Genomic DNA, 23,216 nt, shown 5'->3' with positions numbered 1-23,216 from the left:
AGGAGTGACACGAATATTGTAAGGATTTGAGAAAATCGAAACGAGTTAGAAATCATAATAACATTTACTTGTCCTAAGGATTGATAAAAAGGCTGATTTTAAAGGTATGTACTAATATTCTTATTGGAATAAATATTTTACAGAATTTGAACCCTAAGGGAACAGTATTTTACTTTGCTATAATAAATTGGAGCAGCCTTTTAATTCGCCTGATCAGTGCTTCAATGAAAGATCGGTCGACTGTCGTATATTCACTGTGTGTAAATAAGAGCTGCGTAACGAAACTTTCGGTGAAAACGGAGGTGACACCTTGCTTCAGATCGGAGATTAATTCACTCGACGTTCTCCACTCCGTAGTGCTTTCATCCATTCCAACTGAATGAACTGTAAATAAAATCAATCAAATTAATTATTTCAATTTCATATGACATAGAGCTCAGACTCGCACAAATATTCACACTACACTGGAACCTCGATTTGTACAAGGTTTTTCGAAGATCTTCGTTTATTGACTAAAATAACATATCTAGCATCTCAAGTCAGAAATATTTACCGAAAAAGAGTCGTAACGACTAATATATACAAAAATGTATTCATAATACTGTGAATTCGTTTTTGATCTATTTCCATTTTAGGCCTAGGATTATAATTAACACTATTTTCGATTTTTTTACGAAATATCATTCAAAATTGTATATTTTCAAGTTTTAACAGTTATTGGTTGAACATTTAAAAATTGAAATCTTTCGAAACCATGTAATTTCAAATTCGATTATTAAAAATTGAATCAATTTATATTTCAATCATACTGCTTTTTTTACATTTAATAAGTGTAAGTCTGTCGATGTATTTCAAGTTGAATCTTTCAATAAAACAAATTGATTTAATTTTATTTAATAGCTCCCAAGAATAAAAAATATCAAATTTGAAGAGTTCTAAATTTAAGAAGCTTAGAAATGAACAAATTAAAAATATACAAGTTCCAAAGTTAACAATATTACAAGGTGGCGGTTTTAATCAAAGAAAGAAATTCTCGTTTTTTTCGCGGTTCGCAAACATTTTTCAAGGTCAATAAAATTTTAGAAAATCGAACTCTGAAGCTAAAAAAATTTGCATTTGAAGTAATAAAAATTATGCTGCAAATAAAAACACTCAAATTGGAAGTCTTGAATTTTAAACTTTTGAAATTGAAGTTTAAAAGTTTATAAATTCAATTTTGTATTCAAATGTTCAATTATTCACACGTATAAAATGAAAGCTTCTAACACGTTTAAACTGCATTGTTTTAATGGAACACAGTTAAACTTCATAATAAAATATGTTTAGTTTTTATAAATTGTAGAGTTCGAAGATTCAAATTAACTTCCAAAAATATAAATCCATGTCATCATTTTTAATGCTCTAAATAAAAGAATCAACCAATGAGTATAAAAATTTTCAAAATTATATCATTTAAAGCAATTTTAAGCTAGAAACATTAAAAATTGAACGATTACAATTTTTAATAAACTGAACACTTCTTAAATTAATAGTTAAATTTTTTAACTGTTTCAAAAACCATAAGATTCTTCGAAATTTTATTTAAAAATCTTGAAATATCTAGATGTTTTGAAGACATCTACATTACGTTTTTTTTTTCAAATTTTAAATTATTTTTGAAATTTTGTCAGAACTTCTAAATAACCTTTAAAATGATTCGAATTTTTCCTATTTTTTTTTAATTCAGCCAAATTAAACAAATGTCCTTAAAATCTTCCACATTCATTCTTGATAATTTTGTAAATCTTTCTAAATCTTTTTGAATATTCACTTAAAATTAACTTTTCAAAACAAAATATCATTTTCAATGTCCCTAGGAAATGTTTTTTATTCTTCTGAAGCCTTTTAAAATTCTTAACAGGCTTCTAAGTTTTCTATTCGAAATCTGCCAAAATCTATATTTTGTTTTAAATTAGACCGTGGACTAATTACACCGAAATTTTTGTACAAAAAACCGGATTTTGTCGGTACACGTAGACACTTTGTTTAAATTATTTCAAATCGCTTCAAATTTTCAATTTATTTTGAATTTTTTCAACACTTAATTATTACTTTTAATTTTTATATTATTACTTCATTATTAACTTATTTATCTATTTAACTTACTCTAATTTGTTCTAAGAATAATAGGTGTTCAATTGTTATTTATACATCGAAATTCAACAATTTGACTTACATATACACTTTTTTTAAATATAACAATTAAAACTTTAACGTTCAAAGTTTAGTTTTTAATATTTAGTTATAATTACTGATTTTAAATGAACTGACAGATATTTCTAAATATGAATTATTTTTTCTTTAATTACAAAATTTCTAATTGAATGGTTTAAAAATGTAATATTTTAGACTGAAATAATATTTGCAATTTAATAAAAGCCTTTAAATATGAATACATTACTTTGAAGTTATTTTAAAATTGGAAAAAGTTTATAAAGTTTTAATCGGGCGTTAACATTTGTTTAACTAATAAGACTTTCTGAATTAAACGGTTTAATTTTTTATGTTAGAATCAGGAAATTCTAAAATTGTGAACTGATTCCGAATCGTCTTGTAAAATCAATTATTATTCACTTTTTAAATCTTAAAGTACAGTTCAATTTTAAAAATAATTATTAATTTATATTCAGAGTTGATCAAATAACATTTCTTTATCAAAAATCTTAGATTTCAAAAGCTTCCAATTTTTAATTGGTCAATTAAGTCTTTAAAATTCAACAAAACTGAATGATATCATAATTGAAAAAGATAACAATATAAGTACTTATTTTAAAAAACGGTTAAAATTACAGTTGGAAAGATTGTTTCTCTTTAAATTTTGGTCAAATTCCCGGTCAAAAAATAAATTCACCGTCAATTTCTGGATTGTATACTCATACTTTTATAGCTACAGATTTTATAGCTTCAAGAATATAAACAGAGTTAAATAAAAGCATTCAGATTTGGTTGATAACGAAAATTTTTAAGTTTTCTGTTTTGAAAATAGTTCAGATTATAAATCCTTCCCGATTCAGATAAAAGTTCAAGTAGATAAGATTCGATTTTGGAAACGAATGAAACAGCGTAACAGAATTTTGAATTCTTCCACTTTCCAAGAAGTTGTCTTCAAAAAAAAAAAAAAAAACTAGAATGTAAAGGGTACTTCAAATTTAAAAAAATCTTTAATTAAATGTAAGAAACTGTAACTATTAAGGCGACTAAACTTCAAAACACATGTAAATGGTGAAATAAAAATTGATCTCACTTGAAAATAATACAAGTTGATAAGTTTGAAATTTTAGAGATATTTTAGACGTAAATCAATCCACTCATTTAAGAAGACTGAAGATATGGGCGCCCGTAAAATTGCAAACTAGTTTATTTTAAAATAATTTAAAGTATACGTGTAGAAGTTTATTGGATGAAGAAATATTTCCAAATGAAAGTTCTCTGAGAGAAAATTTATTAATTTTGTTGAAATTAGTAAAGCATAGTTTCATTGATGTGATTTTACTTCCTGAATAATATGTTTCTCTTCTCCTAAAAGTCTAATTTTTCTGGAATAGAACTGTCAGAGTCAGGTTTCAATTTTTTTGTTAATTTTCTTGTAAAAGACTTAGAATATGGAAATGAAAATTCCATAGAAACCCTGTTATAATAAATTAAATTAAAAACTTTTATGCGAAATTTCATCAAATGACAAGATATCAGAATAGCATTTCTATAAGTTAAGTTTAAAATTTTTACATCCATCTCTATCTGAACTGAGTCCGAGCCGTGACAACACTGCAAATATCATCTAATATTTAGATAAAAATATTTACCTTGTGATTTGTTTTGTCGTAATGATGCTTGCATCGTATAAAAGTCCAAGTGACTCCAAAGAATGTAGAGACTATGTTCGAGTAAAAGCGAACAGTATTTAACATTTTGTCTTTTATCTTTTGCCTGTTGTCCCAATCTTTGTTCCACGACCATTCTTTGTTTTCCTACTTCAAGTTCTGCTTCCTCCTCAGTTAGATACTGTAAACAATTATATATTTTTTTATAGTATCAAATCTATTATTTTACAGGGGTCGTTTAAAGTATTCATTTTGATTTTTGTAGAAAAAAAATACCTTTTTAAGATCAGCTGTACTCATTTCCCTGACCATTGCGGCTTTTTTTATGAGGGAATCAATGAAGGGTAATTCTGAGTGAATAAGGGAAGTGGCTGCTATTAAATGTTCAATCACAATTCCTAATTGCATGCCACCGCTTGAGTCTTGAAGTCTTCCATCTCTTCTGTCTGGTTTCTGGATCAACAGTGCCTCGAAAAGAACATTTTTAATTCGTTGGTTATGTTGCATCTGGAAAAAGAGAAAATATTAGAATATTATATTGTATTAACGACTAATCAGAGTAGCCACTCAAGACTCGAAAAAAATTCCCGATCATTCACCGAGTTTCAAACAATTATTTCGGATACTTAAATTCACGATTTTAAAATTCACGCCCTTAAAAATCACCCCCTATGAGGAAGCAATAATCATTTTCAACGTTATGAGTTGATAATTTTTAAAATAATTAAGGGCCTGATTTCTGCACGACACAATTTTGAAAAATTTAATAAAACCAATAAATTTTGTGGGTAACTTTCGGACCTCAGGCTTACTAATTTAGAGATCAAAAATCGTGTAAGTAGTGTGACAAATTAAAAAAAAACAGTGTCATACAATTTTTTATTTTTCCACTTATATTCGAACTGAATTAATAGAATTCACTCTTTACGTTTAAAAAATTTATTATTTTGTTCTAAACTAAATTATTTTGTTGAAATTTCAACCATTTTTCAAAATGTCACACTTCTTGTTTGAAAATTTGATTGTTTTATTGATAATTCGTCTATTTGGTTTGGAATTTTAGCTATTTTTTTTACATTCGCCTTTTTGGTTAAAAAATTCCTCTCTTTACGTAGAAAGTGTCAAATGTTTTGTCGAAAATCCGTCTTTTCTGGTTAAATCCAACTGTTTTTTATTTTTAATTAAAATATTTTTTTATATATCAACTATTACATTTGAAGTTTGAAACGTTGAAAATTTAACTACTTACTTGAAAGTTTATTTTATCGGTTGAAGATTCATGATTTTAGTAGAAAAATCGTTTATTTAAGTTAAAAAATAATTTTTTAACTGGAAATTGAACTATTTTGTTGAAAATGCATATTCTCAGGTTGAAAATTCAATTGCTTTATAGATAATTCGTCTTTTTGACTTAAAAATAACTATTTGGTATATAATTCAACTATTTAGTTGAAAAAAATTAGACACGAAAAAAAAATGTAAACTAAAAATTAATCAAATCAAATTTGTAGTAACATTACATCCATTCTTTGAATTATTTATTTGAAAATGCATGTAATTTGTTATAAATTCGTATTATTAGTAGAAAATTAAACATCTTGGTTGAAAATTCAACAACTTAATTAAAAATGTATGTATTTTGTTAAAAATTCATCTTTTTGGTAGAAAATAATTCTTCTTGGTTTAAAATTCAACTACATATTTGGTTAAACTGTATGTATTTTGTTGAAAATTTGTCTTTTTGGTAGAAAATTAGTCTTCTTGGTTTCCAATTTAACTATTTTGTTAAAAATGTATGTAATTTGTTGAGAATTGATCTTTTTAAATAGAACATTGATCTTCTTGTTTGAAAATTCATCTTTTTGATTAAAAAATTAACTATTTGGTTAAACATTCTATTTTTTTTAAAGCTTATATTTTTAACTTGAAAATTCAATATTTTTGATATTTTGTTTTTTATTTATTTATTAAAAAATCTTTCTTGGTTAAAAATTTCAGAAAGAAGCTTTCGTTATTTAGGTGCGGTACCGAATCAGCCATGAAGGCCATTTTCCGTCAAATAGTGCAACTAAATTAACTCAAATTAATACCTATTCAATTTTGAATTCTTCTAAAAGTGGAAAAATGACTCGTTGGCAAGCTTCGAGTAAAAATTAAAAACTAAGCATTCTCAAATTACGAGCGTTCTGAGTTAAACAATTAAAAATGTAGAAGGTTATTAAGTTAAATCGTCAAATTCAAGCCTTGATTAAAATTAACTTTTTTTATTTTTTGATATTTTTAAAATTAAAGATTTTAAATTAGAAGTGCTACAAACTGTAAAATTTCCCATTGAAATGGAAGCTATCCCAGTGGGCACACAAGTCCTAAACTTGTCCTATATACGTCTTTCGGCGGACGTCCTAAGGACGTCCTGAGGACCTTTTAAAGACATGAAAAGATCCAAAGGATGTCTTAAAGACGTCAAATCATATGACATACAGGTACATTCTAAGGACGTCTTCAGGACGCCCCGGTGCCCACTGGGATTTTTAAGAATTTTAATACGAACCCGTTCAATCTCACATTATTTCATATTATATAAGGATTTCTACTCAAACTAAGGATTAAAAAAATGCTTAGTCTGAAGAAAAAAATGACTGTCATTTGGCGGGTTTTCCCAGTCTAGTAGCCACCCTGTTCATAATTCTAATTAATTTGACAAATATATATTCTTTTTTAAACGTGCCTGATTACGAGCGTAGAGCATAACATTGGCAGCAATTTGGACACAGGAAAAGTGTTGCTGATCAGAATCAGATTTTGGAAGATTTGAGTGAGTGTCAAGTGGCTGTGGTTGGAATTTCGTGAGCAATGATAGCATTAGTTTCTGCAACCGATAAAGATGAGCTCCAAGTTCTCTCATTCCTGTAATATCCCTTCCTCTATATTCATCATCCTTTTCCAACTCTTCATCCACTAGGGCGTACATATCTGAAATTAATTAAAAGTTTAAACTCATTATTGACAGTCAAATTGAATTATAAAAGAAGTGAGCTTATTGTATTCGTTTAAAATATGCACTGCGTACCGATATTTGCAGATCTGGCGATAACTCCCGTAAGACACGCAACCTCTTTCAAAAAGAGCGTATTAGAATGCGGCAAAGCATTTCTCAAAGCCGTTTCCACAGTGTCTCGATGGCTCTGAAGAAATCCACAAACTTGCACCGAGCAAGATTGATTTTCAGTTCCAAGGGTTGTCAGCAAAGCATCACAAAGATACAAAGCCGGCAAGAAAATCTGCTGATATCGCTGACCTACACTCGGCACAAAGGAAGAATCTCCCCCTTCAAATCCAACATGAACATCCGGATGTTGATCAAAAATACCCATGCTCGATAAACAAGACAAAACTTTGTTTTCCAGCAAATTCTCAGCTCCCAATCTCGTTGAGGCCATTCTGCAAAACGCCGCCATTTTCGCCTCATAAAGATACAAAGGCCTCAAAGTCTGTGGATCTGGTTGAAGAATGCACTTCAATAAACCATCCGATTCCAACAAGCTGTCAATCATATGCTTCAAGTATCCTCTACTTGTTAAATAAATCACCCAGTCGTTATCGCAATCCAGTTCTAAAATCTTATCCAAACACGAAAGCGCTAACATTTTACAAACGTCGTGTCCTCCAGAGCAATTGTGGCATAAAATATCCATCAGTTTATCCCCAAAACTATTGATAACCTGGATAGTTGCGTAACGGTGTGATCGCTCTTGCATCGGCAGAGCCCTATACAACGAATTATCCAACTGGCTGACATACATCGAGTCCATGACGTTCGCAGCTTCCGATTTTTCCAATCCGACGACGCACAGGAAGTTCAAGAAGGCTCCGTACAAATGTGTTCTGACCTTCTGCGAAGAAGCTTCTGAATTTAAAATCCACTGGAGGATGTGGTTCAGTATAATCTTCATCGTCGTTGTACTCGAAGGCGAATTAAAGAGACTCTCCCCTTCAGATTGAAGGACAAAACTGTTTCTTAAATTCACCAGAAGAATCAAGACAGTTCCGGAAACAAGAGTTTTGATTTCGTTTAAAGCCTCACATGACGTCATCTTCTGGAGCAGATCGTGTGACAAATTCAAAAGAAGATTTTGCCTCTGAGCAGCTGGAAGTTGTTGACTTGTTGCGATTGAAAACAGGATTTCTGTAGTTTGGCACCAGCCTTCTACAAATTTTACAGTAGCGAAGGATAGAGTTTTTGTTTGGTTTCTTTTTAGGGCGTAGGCAAGGATTGATTGTAGCTCCTGTTGCATTAACTTTCGCTGAGTGGCTGTGGCACTACTCTGGGTCACAGCGAGTTCTTCTGTTATGAAAGCGTGAAGTTTTTTGACGTCTATAAGTTGTGGGCCTCCAGTTAAAGCTACAGGGACACTGCAACGTCCTAAGACCATTTCGACTTGCGATGGGTCGAAAAATTCCCAGGATCTCGGAGGTTCTAGTTGAAGTTGGAAATCGATGTAGTGAAGAAGATCCATCAGCAGCTTCTGTGAAGGTACGACTTGGTTTCGATCTTGGTCTGGACTGCCGATTAGTCTTTGGATCAGGGAATTTTGTAGGGATCCTCCTCCTACGCGTAATTCAATGGCAGCGATTTTTAGTAACCAGGACATGCAAGCTAGTTCAGTTGCTCTGTTTGGACCCTGAAATTAAGTGTCGATTTAAATATTATTTTTAGTAAATGTATCATGAAATATTTTCTTTAATTTTATTAGAGGAATCATATCGGGACAGTAATTTAATTTTATGTAAAAAGAAAGAGATTTTTCCCAAAAAGGGAATTTCTATTTTCTTCAAAACTTTGTATGTCATATGGATATGATTTTCTAAAAATTAAGAAATCAAATTCATTTTATAGGACATTCAACCTGAATCAATTCAAAAAACCTGACGTGATACGGTAATTCTGCGATTAAATTTGGTTGTGACGTTCAAAAATCTATGGAAAAGAACTCAACTTACAACTGACGTCCACCAAATAAAAATGAAACAACTTTAAACTAGTTTTGATTGTTATTGTTTTATTGTCAAAATAAATATTAATGCTTGATTGTTAAATAAAAAATTATTACTTTAATCGATAAAATGTATTTTTCTTTTAGTTCATTACAAGTATTACAGAGTGAGAACAAAAAAAGGAAAATCGAATCGAACAACTTTATGGAATTAAAAATTGAAAATTTTCGTTAAAATAATATTCAGAAACATAAAATAATAAGCAGGAAAGCTTTATCAAGGTGCTTCCTCAAATTCTGGCAAAAAATCCCCAGACAATTCGCGGTTTTTTCCAAGTATTTCACGTTTTTTTCCAGGTACAATTTTTCATAGTATGTAGCCAACCAAATATCACGCATTTTTTAAGGAAATCGACTCGCGACATGTAGACAATTTAGCGAGTTTATTACAATTTTTTTTTCATTTTCTAGGAATATAATTAATATGATTATCTAGAAAGCGTTGACAAATTATATTACAAGATATTCTTAAATATATTAACACCACTGATTAATTTAAGAATTAAATAATAATTCAAACAAATTTTCATTTGATCTTACATGTACTTAAAAGTCAGTGCATATTTAGGTAAAATTAATCAGACTATTACATTAAATTCAATATACACCGTTTTAAATTCTTAAATTTTCAAGTAAAAATATTGCATTTTCAACAAAATATGTAAATTAATTTAAAGTAAATAGTTGAATTTCTAACCAAACGCATTAACTTTCTAAAGAAAAAGATGTTTTTTTAAAACAAAATACATGATTTTTCAACGAAAGTGTTGAATTTTAATTTTCAAATAGAAAAAAAATTTCAACCACATATTTGAATGTTCAACTTCAATGAAAGGATTTTCAACTAAAGTTATGAATCTTCAACTAGAATACTTGAATTTGAAACCAAAAAGGTGAATTTTCAACCACCAACATTAATTTGTAACAAAAAAATAGGAATTCTCAACCAAAAAACCAAAAAGATTCATTTTAAACTAAAATAATGAACCTTTAAATGTAATAATCTAATTATCAACAAAAAAGATTAATATTCAACCAAAAAGATGAATTTTGAACCCAGAAGATTAATTTCTATCAAAGAAGTCGTATCTTCAACAAAATCCGTGTATCTTCAACAAAAAAAGATAAATTGTCAACCAAAAGTTAAACAGTTAAATTTTCAGTTAAAAAATTAATTTTCGACCAAAGAGATGAGTTTTCAACCACAAAGATGAATGATGATCTAAAGTGAAAGAATATTTAATTGGAATAGTAGTTACATTTACATACAAAAAATTAGAAAAAAAAGAAACTAATTTTCAACAAATTTTCAAATAAAGTGACGAATTTCCAACTAAAGCGATGAATCTTCAACTGGAAAAGTTGAGCTCTAAACCAAAAAGGTGAATTTAAACTCTGGTCACTGCCTCAGAATTTGTTATGAATAAAAAAATTAAAAAATAGATTTAAACAGATAAAATATTGTGAAATAGATCAATAATTGAAATAACACAAAAATGATCACTGGAAAACGCTCATATTTTTTTTCTTTTAATGTATTTTTTGAGTTTAAAGCCCTCCAATGTTTTAAATATTATCTCCATGTCAGCTAAGCAAAATTATAGTTTAATAAAAACACACACAAAAAGTGAGTAACTTTTTTAAAAATTGGTGGCATTTCTATTTTTTACTATCTAGGCTTATAAAACCTTTATCAGCTGGATGTCCTCCAATATCAGTAAAAAATGTCCTCCCCATGTTTAAGTTTTCAAATTTTTCGTTAAACCTTCTTAATAAAACCTTAAACCTTCTGAGTGTTTTCTGGGCAAAGAAATTTCAAATATTCCAATTTTGTGAAGTCAAGTTTTAGGAGTAGGATGTTTTTGATTTTTAACTCTATACTAGATTACTCTTTTTTGTTTAGTTTCTCGATTGAATCTCTGCGATGTCGTTGTTCCAATTAACAAATAAATTGTGTCGCAATTATTTGAAATCGGTACCATAAAAAAGAATCTCTTTGAATGCTTCTTCTTTTTGTAAATTTTAAAATTGCTGCTTATGAATCGTAAAAAATGCATCGAAACTTTATGAAAATAAAAACTAAGGAAATTGAGGTGAGAATTTTAGTCGTTTTAAGGAATTTCCCTATTTAGGGGGAAAAGAGGACAAAAATAAAAAAAGGGAACAGACTCTAATCTCTGTATTATAAAATTTTTACCTGAAACGGTAGCTTCGACAGATGCCTTTGCACAAAATCTTGATTAGTCGCCGTCCTCAAAAATCTCAAAACGGGAGTAGAAGTCTTGTTATTCGCCGCTAAAGTATGAAGAAACCAGTAACAAGCTTCCGTAATTTTATCTCTTCCTCTCTCCAAAGACAGCTCTAGAATCCCCAATATAGAATGTAAACAAGTTCTCGGAAAGCCAAGAATCCCAGGTTGCTGAATGACCGTTTTCCTGATATCTTTGCTGATGTCGAATCCCAGAAGGAAGTGGGCTAGATTTGCAGCCGGACGGGTAATACTCTGCATCATCAGCAGTAAAATCCTCTCCTTGCAATGACCCATATGCTGCTTTTCCTTACTCATTTCGTCTTCAAATTCCGTGTTATCATCCATATCTAGACATTCGACAAATCCATGTCTGATATTCGTTGACAGAGCAGGTGTACACGTAAAAGTCGAAAGCAATTCAGAATCTGCACCAGGTTCACTCGATACTGCTTGAATAACACCAACCGATACGTAGGCATGTCTACGAAGCCATGAATTGTAGGAGACGTATTTTGCAACATTGATCATGTGATCTGGCTTTCCAGTTCGAGGATTCACGCCGAGGAGAAGACGCGAGAGTCCGGTCGAAATTTTATTGCTTGGAGTTCCTATTGACGATGAGTCGATTGTCATGTACTGATGTTGAAGACGAAGACCTTGTTCCAATATCTCCAGACAATGGAGTGTACTTTGTTCCAGATATTTCTTCCCTACAAATAAAGATTTAAAATTATGATTCTGATATTTCCATAGACTGAGAGACTAAACTATTTGTAAATTTGATCTCAGATTCTAATTCTCACCTGGGAAGGAATCGTAGGTATCCAAATGATGACACCCTTCATCCAAAATATAAAGAATGACATGAAGAAGCTCTGAATTTGAATGCAGTTGCTTCAGCAAGTGATACCCAGGATTTGGATTCACGAGTGTTGATTCTCCACCCTGCAGTTCTACCTTGCATCCAACAAAGTCTTCTACACTTGGTTCATACTGTTTAATCAACTTGTTGAATATCTTTAAACAAGCCTTTGCCACTTCCCATTTCTCTACAGGATTTTTGTATGAACGGGTGTTGAATCTTAGAAAGACAGTATTGATAATGAAGTACAAATACGGGTCGAATCCAGGATTTCTTTGACCGACTCCCAGGAGTCTAGGAATAGGAAAGTCGGTGAGTACATCAAGCAATTCCAGCATTGCTCTAGTTAAAGGATATTCCTCGTTTCTAGATTCAATTTCTTCAAGTTCGGTTTGAACACCTCGTGGTTGGTAACTGCTAGTACTTGGTATCGTCGACAGAATTTGAGCAGCTTCAAGACTTTGCCAGACGGTAGTTGCACTTTCGGGAGATCTTGCAAGAGCTGCTAAGGTTCGAATAAAAACTCCCTTGAGAGGAATTGGCATCGCACAACTCACTAAGCCTACCAATGAAGGCAGAACTTTCCAACCTGGATGATCACACAAAGCCACTCTAGACATTTCATCGTTCCTTGCCACTACTTGAACGACCAGGAGAACTGATTCAAGGCCTTTCACTTCGTGAGGTGTTATTCCTCGTGTGTGAATTCTTTGACGGTAGACTGTGTCCTGGGTTGGTGGTAATTCCTGTCGAAGATTGTAGTAATACCGGCCAAGAGAGGTAAAGAAATGATCCCACGAGATGGTTGATGACCCGGTTGTCCCTTGATGAAACAAAATAAATTAATGATTGCTATCCTGGAAACATCCGAAGCGAAGATTTAGAGATACTATGTAAAACTTAAACATGAGGAATACATAAACAATAAATAGTAAATATTAAAAATAGGTATAAAATTTATATTGCCAAACATTTCAGAGATTGTGCAAAGACTCCGGATAAATTTCAAAGATTGAACAAATATTTCAATGATTTCCTAATGATTTCACACATATTTAAAAGATTTTGAATATATTTAAAAGACTTCACAAAGACTTCAATTATTTCTCAAAGATTTTACCATTTCAGCAATTCCATAAATATTATCAAATATTTCAAAATTATTTCAAATATTTTGCAAAGATTTTTAAAGAATTCACAAAGATTTAATTGATTTCTCATATATTTCAGAAAGATTTCAATTATTTTTTAAAGATTTTACAGATTCGAAAAGATTTCAAAAAGATTTCACAGAGACTTCAATTGAAGAGTCCGCCGTCTAAAGCGTTCAACTGAAATTTCAGGTATTTTACACGATGAAAGAAAATCGTTCCGCTGACCTTTCCTGTAGATACCAAAACGCGATTTTCTAAAATCCATTAAAAAACAAAAACCAAAAGAAATTTTGCCGTTTTATTTACGGGATTAACTGCATATAAAAAATTATTAAAAAAAAAGAAAATTAATTTCGAAAAAAATGTCAGTTAACAGGTTTAGACCGCGGACCCTTCAATTATATCACAAACATTGTAGATAGATTTTAAAGAATGAACAAATATTTCCATTATTTCCCAAAGATTTGGGATAGATTTCGAAGTTTTCAAGCATTTCCGAAAAATTTCATTATGACTTCACAAAGACTTCAATCATTTCCCACAGATTTCAATAATTTCACAAATAGTACCTAATATTTTTAAAACATTTAAAATATTTCTAAAGATTTCACAAAGAATTAACAATAATTTCAGGTGGATTTTAAATATTGGAATGATTTTCCAAATATTTTATAGATTTCAGATATATTTAAAAGACTTCACAATGACTTCATTAATCTTTTAAAAATGTCCATAATTTTACAAATATTACCAAATATTTAAAAAATATCTTCAATATTTCTGAAGATTTCAATGATTTTTCAAAGTTTTTAAATATTTCGCAAACATTTTGGAAAGATTTAACGAATTTCACAAAGTTTCAATGATTTCCCAAAGATTTTAAAGATTACGGACAGATTTAAAACACTTGACAAAGACTTCAATGGTTTCCCAAAGATTTCACAAAAATTACCAAATATTTCGAAAAATTTCACAAAGATTTCGCAAAAATTACAGGTAGATTTCAAAGATTGCACGAAGATTTCAATTATTTCCCAAATATTTTAAAGAATTCAGATATATTTAAAAGACGTCACAATGACTTTATTAATTGTCAGAAAATTTCCATAATTTTACAAATATTTCTAATATTCCTGAAGGTTTCAGAAAGATTTCAATAATTTTTCAAGCATTTCGGAAAGATTAAACAAATTTCACAAAGGTTTCATTGATTTCCCAAAGACTTAAAACACTTGGCAAAGACTTACATTATTTCCTAAAGATTTCAGTAATTTCACAAATATTACAACATATGTTTTTAAAATATTTCAAACAGTTCAAATATCTCTAAAGATTTCAGAAAGATTTCAATGGTTTTTCACAGATTTCATTAAGATTTCGGGCAGATTAGAAATATTTTGATGATTTCCCTAAGATTTCAAAAGGATTCAAATAATTTCACAAATATTAACAAATATTTCGCAAAGATTTCACAAAGAGTTGTCGAAGTTCGCAAAGATTTCACAAATATTTCGGGTAGATTTAAAATATTTTAATGCTTTCCCAAAGATTTCAAAAGGATTTAAATAATTTCACAAATATTACCAAATATTTCTCAAAGATTTCACAAAGAGTTGTCCTAGGCCGCAAAGATTTCACAAAGATTTCGGGCAGATTAAAAATATTTTAATGATTTCCCAAATATTTCAAAAGGATTCAAATAATTTCACAAATATAACCAAATATTTCGCAAAGATTTCACAAAGTGTTGTCAAAGGTCGCAAAGATTTCATAAAGATTTCACAAATATTTCTAAAAGATTTCGAATAAATTAAAAAATGTTCACAAATACTTCTATTCTTTCACGAAAAATTCAGATCGATTTCAAAGATTGAACAAGAAAAGAAAAAATTGAAAAAATTTCAGTTCCAACGTAATCTTTCCCTATATTATGCTTACAATTAGATCATTAAAGTATCTATCCCAGCTAAGATTATGACTGAGTTCAAGAATTTGAATGATGCGACGTTTATGAATCGGTAGATCTTTTTTGAAAAATTTCAAACGATCCGATGAATTTAATCATTTGACTTCAGATGGGACAAACCAATACTCTGCCCCTCCCTGGTCGATTTCTGAGAGGGGGGGACATTGCCCCCTGTGCTCTCTAAGGCTCCGCCACCTCTGCTAAATCTACAATAAAAATTGAGAATTGGCACAACTTACCATTCGGTTTAAGGAAATTAAAAACTTGTCTAGCAGCTTGAGGCGAAGAAGCCAAAGAAGCCAACATCCTCAAATATGGGACGAACAATCCAGCCGGTAAAATTTCTCCCGCCAAGCGAACAAACTTGAACAAAGCTGCTTGTCTCGAAGGCAATCTATTACTATGAAGAGCGTTTGGAACATGTGAAGAATCAGAATGCTGGCACCAGTAATCCATTGCCAAATTCAAATTTAGCGGGTCCTTTTTGTACAATTCTGCGACCATCAACATCAAGAATTCAAAGTGGTCGTCCAAATTCATCGGAGGTTCAATTCCTTCCTGCTGATAGGCTTGAATCAACCTCATGGACTCATCAGCTCTGCTCCTCAACTCCTTCACTTTCAATGGCATCAGGAGAATGAAATCGGAAATGAGGGTATGAAAATAGCGAACGAAGAACTCTTCGTGGTGGAAATGGTCGCTTCTGAAAATAACTTCCGCGACGAAGTGAAAAGCTTTGTTGGAAAGAGCTGCTTCCACTAGAATCTCATCTTCTTTCGTGATGTTCTGGTTCGGACACAAGTTAGGGGCTGACTTTATTGTCGTCACTGCTATCGCCAGAACAAACTGAATCAGGCCTCGGAGTCCTGCACTTTCCCAGATGATGTTTCCCGTTGTTAGTTTCTGGACCAATTCTTCCAGCATTCCTCTTTCGGAAATTAGTGGCATCGATTTTACGATTTCTGAAAGAAGAAATTGGAAAATGTAGAGTTGGTAGTGATCCAAAAGAATATTTTAGGGGAAATAGGGAATTTTAAATAGAAAAATAAGGGGCTTTGAGGGGATTCCAGAAAGTACATAAATTGCAATAAATATACATATTTGTTAGAAAAATCGAGTTTAATACAACTTTGAACAATTTAGAAACCATGCATCACTATTCTTATATTACATCTTTTATAATTGGTGTAATAAAAATTAAATTGAGATGACAACATTTGTTGTCGCATTTCTGCTTCTATGATACCTATTATAGTTTTGCAATTAAACAACAGCATCAAGTGTTTAGTTGATGGAAAAAGATTTCTAAAAATTACAAAGAATGTCCAGAGATTTGAAATGATTTACGAATAGGGGCCGTACTTAAATTAAGTAACGGATTATAAGTCCTCTCTAAGACCCCTCCTTCCACTTGTAACAAATCGGAACAAAATATTTGTACACCCCCCCGCCTTATGTACGTAATTTTTAGTTTCCAGAAACGTTTTGTAACTTATTGTTAGTAGAATTAGGCAAGGTGTTCGAGAACCTAATGTTCAAAATTCCCTGATTTTTCCTTGACTAATTTTTCATTTTCCTTGATCATTAAATTTCAAATACCAGAATTTTAATTTTGTAACACTTTTAACATAGATGTATCTTTTATAAACGGAATAAAACAGTATTTCAAACACAAATACGAAATTTTCAATTTTATTAATTTATTTTAAACAAAAAAAATATATTGTCTACTGTAAAAGACTTTTTTTTAACAAGATACTAGAATTTTGAACAAAATAATTAATTTTTTAACATAATAGTTGAATTTTCAACCTGAAAAGATTAAATTTATACAAAAAAAAGAATTTTAAAATCAAAAAGACGAATTTTCAACAAATAAATATTGCTCACTCTAGAAATAAATAAAATTTTATCTAAATGATTGAACCTTCAAGCCAAAAGACTAATTTTCTCTGCAAAAAATGGAATTTTTAAACAAAAAATATGACTTTTCAACAACAAATTAATTTTTCACGAAACTGATGCATTTTTATTCAACATAAATGAAATTTCAAACCGAAAAAATTATTTTTTTTTATCCAAAAGGCGAATTTTTAACTAAGAAATGTCAATCTTAAAAAAATGGGAAAGATGGGAAGTAGTTTAACCATGACCGAAAAAGTTAAATTTTCAATTTAAAAAACCGACTAATTTTTTTTAAGTTGAACAGTCATCCATAAAATATTTTATTTTATTTTTCAACACCAAAATATAAACTTTAAACAAAAAGTAAATTTTCTACGAAATAGTTCAAATTTCAACAAAACAGTAATATTTTTAACCAAAGAGTATGACTTGAACAAAAGATTGAATTTGCAACCAAACGCATTTTTATTTTGCTAAAGTAGGTGATTTTTAAAATCAAAAAAGTGTGTTTTAAAAAAAAGAGTTGTATTTTCATGCAAAAAGATTTCAATTGACATTTCAACATGAAAATACGAATTTTAAACAGAAACTAAATTTTCTAGGAAATAGTTAAATTGTCAACAAAACAGTTGCATTTTTATCCAAGAAATATTAAATATTTCTACTTAAAAAAGATAAAATTCTAAATCAAAAAGGCAAATTAAAAAAAAAAAAGGTTTCATCCAAAAAAGATTTCAGTTAACTTATCAGAATAAGAAAGAATTCATTAATCCATCATTGGAAAAGATTTATATTTGATTCATCATTTAATAAATTCGAGAATGATTAGCGTTTACTGCAATTTTTTTTGTCAATAATAAAATATAATTGAAGCTATAAAAAAAGCCATTTTGCAATAGAAACGTAGAATTTTCAAAACGTGAATAATGAAAATATTTTTATATGATAAAATCTCAAAAGACTTCACCAAAATTTTGAAATATTTCAAGAGAATTCACAAAGATTCCAAAGACTTCAGGAAGGAATGTATACCATGTTTTAAGAGTGATAAGTCTCTCGAGATTTTTTTTTAATTTACAGCTAAAATGCAGGATTTTTAGGGGAATTTAATACAAATTATGGCATATTAAGAAAAAATTCTCCAAATGATGTATTTTTAGAGGTCAAACATAAAAATAAAATCTTTCCGGATGAGTAGAGGACATGCTCTGAAGCCTGAAATTGTTCAGTTTTCTAATTTTCTAGTCTGAAAAGTTTTACAGTAGAAACAGTTTATCTTATACCTTCGCCATCCTCGCGACTATGGAGTGGGCTAAGATTAATAGCATTTAACACAGCCATAATCATAGCCAACGTAACATCATCTGGTTTTCCTTCCCCAGCGTCAGATTCCGGTTGGCGATTTTGCAATAATGTTAATAGACGGAATGTAATCGTGCTCGGTAACGATGATTGCGCTGACCACATGTAGAGAATATCAGCCAAATCTTGTCGAGTGTCATTGAAAAGCTTCATCACCATGTAATGGTGCTTCGCCCCTCCCAAAGCTCGATTCTGTTGCAGTAAATCTTGTTCCTTTAAACAAAAATTATTATCATAAACAATTTCTCATGAAACAGTAATAAACAGTCACAGCTAAATATTCAGGCCTAGGAGCCACTAGAAGCTCTAAAAAAAAGTCGCATGTAATTTAAAAGGAATTGGCAAAAAAGTCTCGTAAAACTTTAAAAGCAAAAAATAATACATGAGGAATTAATTAGTAGTGGTTGATTGTCAAAAAGTTGGCCATTTTAAAAAATGAGAGTTTCGAAAACAAAAAAAATTCCAAACCGCCTAAAATATAAATATTTTTTTCATTAAGGGTAACTCAAGAGAGCATGAAAATATGAAACTAAGAGATCAAGGAATGTATTTATAATGGATATGAATTTTCGCGTAACAGCACATATGCGAATAGGATAAAACAAAAAATTTCCAAAATATTTTTAATATATATGCAAAACAGAGAAAAATATTTTAAAATATGGGAAAAGTGACTGTTTGCACGATTTATTTTATTTTTACTTCAGCTTTTCAAACCACCATCTCACTTTCAAGGCTAGCCTTAACAAGGTTCAACCCAAAAGTGAAGATTAAAATCTCATTTTTCTCGAAAACGACGCAAGATATGAATAGCTCATAATATCTCATAGTTAAGAATTGTGTCCTATCCTAAAATTTAGAAATTAATACCTTTTCATGTGTTTATTTCCTGTACTTATTCGATTTTTGCAACAACAAAAAATAGACAAAATCGATAAGAATCGACTAAAGTAACATTTATTTTAACGAACTTCAATTTTTTATATTTAAAAATATTTGATATTAGCTCAGTAATAATGTGAAGAATATGTTTTATGCGATTATTGAAGTTCCTGAGCTTCAAAGCTGAGAAAATTAGATTTTTTTATCTAAAATTGAAGAAAAATGTGCCTTTTTAAGATGTCTTTTAGATACTTCAGATAGACAATAAATTATTCAAATGTTCTAGCTGCGCTAAACTGGTTTTTCTTTTTTAATTTATAATCGAGAAAAAATATATTTTTTCAGCTCATCAGGCAAAAAAAATCTAATTGCAAAAAAAAAAGTGAAAAAGAAATTGCAAATTCCTACTTTTAATTCTAAAGTAATTAACAGTTACTCGTTAGATTTACGAACTGTCCACATTAGAACATTTTTTAAAATAATTCTGCAATTTATGACATTTTTATTTTATATTAAAACTTTCACGTTAAATCAAATAACAACTTTTTTGGTCGCAAAATCAAAGGTTTTAAGTATAGCAACTTAACTTATTACTTCAAAAAAATCACGTAAATAGATAAATAAAACAATAAATATAGAGTTATTTCAAAAGGGGACCAACGTTTTTTTTCATGGTCATTCAAAATAGCCAGAAGGCTCCCCAAAACATAATTTTTAGGGTACAAACTTTAGCCTGCTCTTTTGAGCAAAACTAGGTTTTGAGTATTTTTGTTTAAGGCTTGGTGCCGCCAAGCCACTTTCTTGTAACAGAAAATTTTTCCAGTTATGGACTTAAGACGGGTTTTACGTTTATGAATACTTTTAAATAAAACCACTTTAAATTCCTAAAATTTTAAGCCAAAATATATATCATTTTTAACAAAATAGTTGACTTTTCAACCAAATAAGATTTTTTACCTAAATAGATGATTAATTTTAAACACAAAAATACTAATTTTCACGAAAAAAACAAACATTTGAACCAAACAGTTGCAATAACAACCAAAAACATGAACTTCCCAGTAAAACAGAAGATGAATTTTAAATCTAAAAGGATGCATTTTTAACAACATTGTTTACTTTTCGATAAAAAATCATTACTCGATGAAATTAAGTTCAATTTTCAACAACAAAAATAGTAAAGTTTTTAAGCTAAAAAGTCGAAAGTTTTAGGAAACAGTAAACTTTTAAATCGGAAAAGATGAAATTTTAACAAAAAATATAATTGATAAAAAATCACTTTGAACATATAAAACGAATTTTCAACCAAAAAAGTGAATTTTCGACCTAGAAGACTATTATTCTATCAAGCAAGAATAATTTTCAACTTATACAATGTAAAGGCTAAAGTTTAAAAAAAAGCACGGAATAATTAAATTTTCAGATGAAAAAATAATTTGTAAAAAAAATTATTTTTGAACAAAGTTGTTGAATTTTCAATCAAAAAGATCAATTTTTGACTAAGAGCATTAATGTTCTACCAAAAGAGTCGAAATTTGAACAAACTACAAGAATTATTAACAAAATTGTTTAATTTTTAAGTCAAAACAACGATTATCTACAATAGAGATGAATTTTCAACGCAAAAATATCATTGTTCAACCGAAATTTAATTTTTAAGCCAAAAAGATAAATTTTCGAAAAAAGTAGAATTTTTAACATAAAAGTTCATTTTTAAATAAATAGTAGAATTTTCAACTATTTATAAAGCCTTAATTTCTTTTTAAATTAATTTTTTGACAAAGTTGTTCGACGATGTTCTACAAAAGAGATGAATTTTCAACCCAAAAATATGATTGTTCAACTGAAGTTTAATTTTCAAGTCAAAAAGATAAATTTTTGACAAACCAGTGGAATTTTAACATAAAAGTTCATTTAAAAATAAATAGTAGAATTTTCAACTATTTATAAAGCCTTCCTTTTTAAAAAATTAATTTTTTTACAAAGTTTTTCAACTTTTAAGTCAAATAATCGATTTTTAAACCAAAAAGGATGAATTCTCTACGAACAATTTAATAGTTGCTATTTCAACCAAACAATTGTATTTTTAACGAAAAAATATCAATTTTTAACCAAAAAGATTAAATTTCTATCAAGAAAGACGAATTCTCAACAAACATATAAATTTTCAACCAAAAAGTTTAAATTTTAACTAAAAAAAATGTAAATTTTTAACCAAAAGTTGAATTGTTATTTTAAAGAGATAAATCTTTAACCAAAAATAGAATAGTTCAATTTTCAGTTTAAAACATTTATTTTAAATCGAATATAAAACATATTTTCATAAAAATAGTTCAATTTTCGACCAAAGCGATAAAGTTTCAACTAAAAAAATTAATTGTCAACAAAGCAGTTGAATTTTTGATAAAAATATGAGTTTTTAACTAAATTATTAAATTTTCCATCAAATAACAGAATTGTTAACCAGAAGAAATGAATTTCGAACTAAAAATATAGTAGTAGCATTTTCAGTAAAAAAAATAACTTTGACTAAAAAATATATTTGGATTTTCTTATTGGGTTTAAGTTCTAAATGTTATCCAAGTTCGTCCCCTCCCCTCAGCATGAATACTTGAAAATTGCAGTCTTTCTCACCTTTGTGGGGTCCATTTCTTCAAGCAAAGAAACAATTCTATCCAATAAACCGTCTTCCTGAAGTCTGTTCGTATACTCCGTAATTTGCTTTGTGAGCAAAACTGGAATATCTAGCATCCAACTGTGTCCAGCTCTCGCCTGAACCAAAGTTCTCAAGGCCGTCGTAAGAGCTTTTCTCCCATCGTAGTATAAAAGAACAGCTGTTAATCCTCTCGTCAATCCAGGATGATAAGGCATTTGCAATTGTGCTGTGTACAAAAGGTCCAATGCCATGAATTCGTTCAGTTTATACATTTCTGATATTATTAAGGTTTCATCTATCAATTCCTTCGATAATAGCTGGTGCCCCAACCCCGGAGATGTTATTCCCTCCACGTCCCCTTTGAGAATTTCTTCTCGACTCTTGGAATTCTTTGGCTGGAATTTGAAGATGAAAAATTCTTATAAAAGTGGGTAAATCAGTGACTAAAAAATATTTCTATAATATGTGGATATAAAAATAAAAATCTAGTTGTAACTGGAATACTTACTGGGTTTTTTAAGAGCGTTAGGAAGTTCTGTCTGTGATTTCTCAAGGCTTCTGAAAATTCATGGAATTGTGGATCGTGTGTGCTTGAAAAGGATGTAACATAACGTTCCACGAGATTTTGTAACTCCTTGTAAGGAGTCCACATGTCCTCAGTATTTATTCGTTCTGAAAATAATAAATTGTGATTGATTTTATCTGCTCGAATTTGACTGAAAATGTTTGTAAATAGATACAAACAAAATATTTCGTTTATAATTATAATATTGAACATGAAGTGTTTTGATTTATTCTAAAATATAAATAGGATCTTTTAAATATTTTGAATTTCCTATAAAATGAGAAATATATCCTTGAGAGTTGCGAAAAACGGAATATAAATGATACAAAATATATGCAAAGTTCAACAAACCAGTATCAAATTCAGTTTGAAAAAAGTAAAATTTTTAATCTAAACATTTTTGTGGAATGACATAACAATAATGAAACACTCAATCTATTACCAAAAATTGATTTTTTGTTTTGAAAAACCCTAAAATATCAATATTGTCATATGGAGTTTAATGGATTCAAGCCGAAGAGGTTAGAAAATTCGAAAGACTTTCAAAATGTCTTATACATACAAAATTGAGCAAAAACTTACCTTCCGTCATTTTCGAAATTTATTTAGTATCCTAGAACACAAAAAACTCAACACTAGATCACTTTTTCTATGCGTGAAATGCATAAAAGCCGGATTCCGTTTTTTGGGGTTATGAAT

The 23,216-nt window shown here is 29.6% G+C and overlaps 1 protein-coding gene across 1 annotated transcript; it reads right to left on the bottom strand.

Annotated features, from left to right (window-relative positions):
* Positions 1–45: 45 nt before the first annotated feature.
* LOC117167963 (nuclear pore complex protein Nup205) lies at positions 46–23,216 on the bottom strand. The gene is made up of 12 exons (XM_033353234.1): positions 23,100–23,216; positions 22,461–22,624; positions 21,931–22,347; positions 18,336–18,627; positions 15,387–16,109; positions 11,969–12,850; positions 11,112–11,875; positions 6,931–8,542; positions 6,589–6,833; positions 4,137–4,367; positions 3,843–4,041; positions 46–384 (listed from the first exon to the last, which is right to left on the bottom strand). Exons 1-12 carry the CDS (start codon positions 23,107–23,109, stop codon positions 170–172), a joined length of 5,754 nt encoding a protein of 1,917 aa, XP_033209125.1. The 5' UTR covers positions 23,110–23,216; the 3' UTR covers positions 46–169.

Source organism: Belonocnema kinseyi, chromosome 2 (assembly GCF_010883055.1).
Source record: "Belonocnema kinseyi isolate 2016_QV_RU_SX_M_011 chromosome 2, B_treatae_v1, whole genome shotgun sequence".
NCBI classification, from domain to species: domain Eukaryota; kingdom Metazoa; phylum Arthropoda; class Insecta; order Hymenoptera; family Cynipidae; genus Belonocnema; species Belonocnema kinseyi.
The sequence above is the reverse complement of the archived record's forward strand: the minus strand, read 5'-3'. Positions and strand labels throughout refer to the sequence as shown.

What these genes read in the sequence shown, in the direction of transcription:
- LOC117167963 (XM_033353234.1), bottom strand. An exon ending in TAACGCTCTTAAAAAACCCA is followed by an intron (nt 22,348 to 22,460) that starts GTAAGTATTCCA and finishes TTCAAATTCCAG; the next exon opens with CCAAAGAATTCCAAGAGTCG. An exon ending in TGTCGAAGCTACCGTTTCAG is followed by an intron (nt 8,543 to 11,111) that starts GTAAAAATTTTA and finishes ACTTAATTTCAG; the next exon opens with GGTCCAAACAGAGCAACTGA.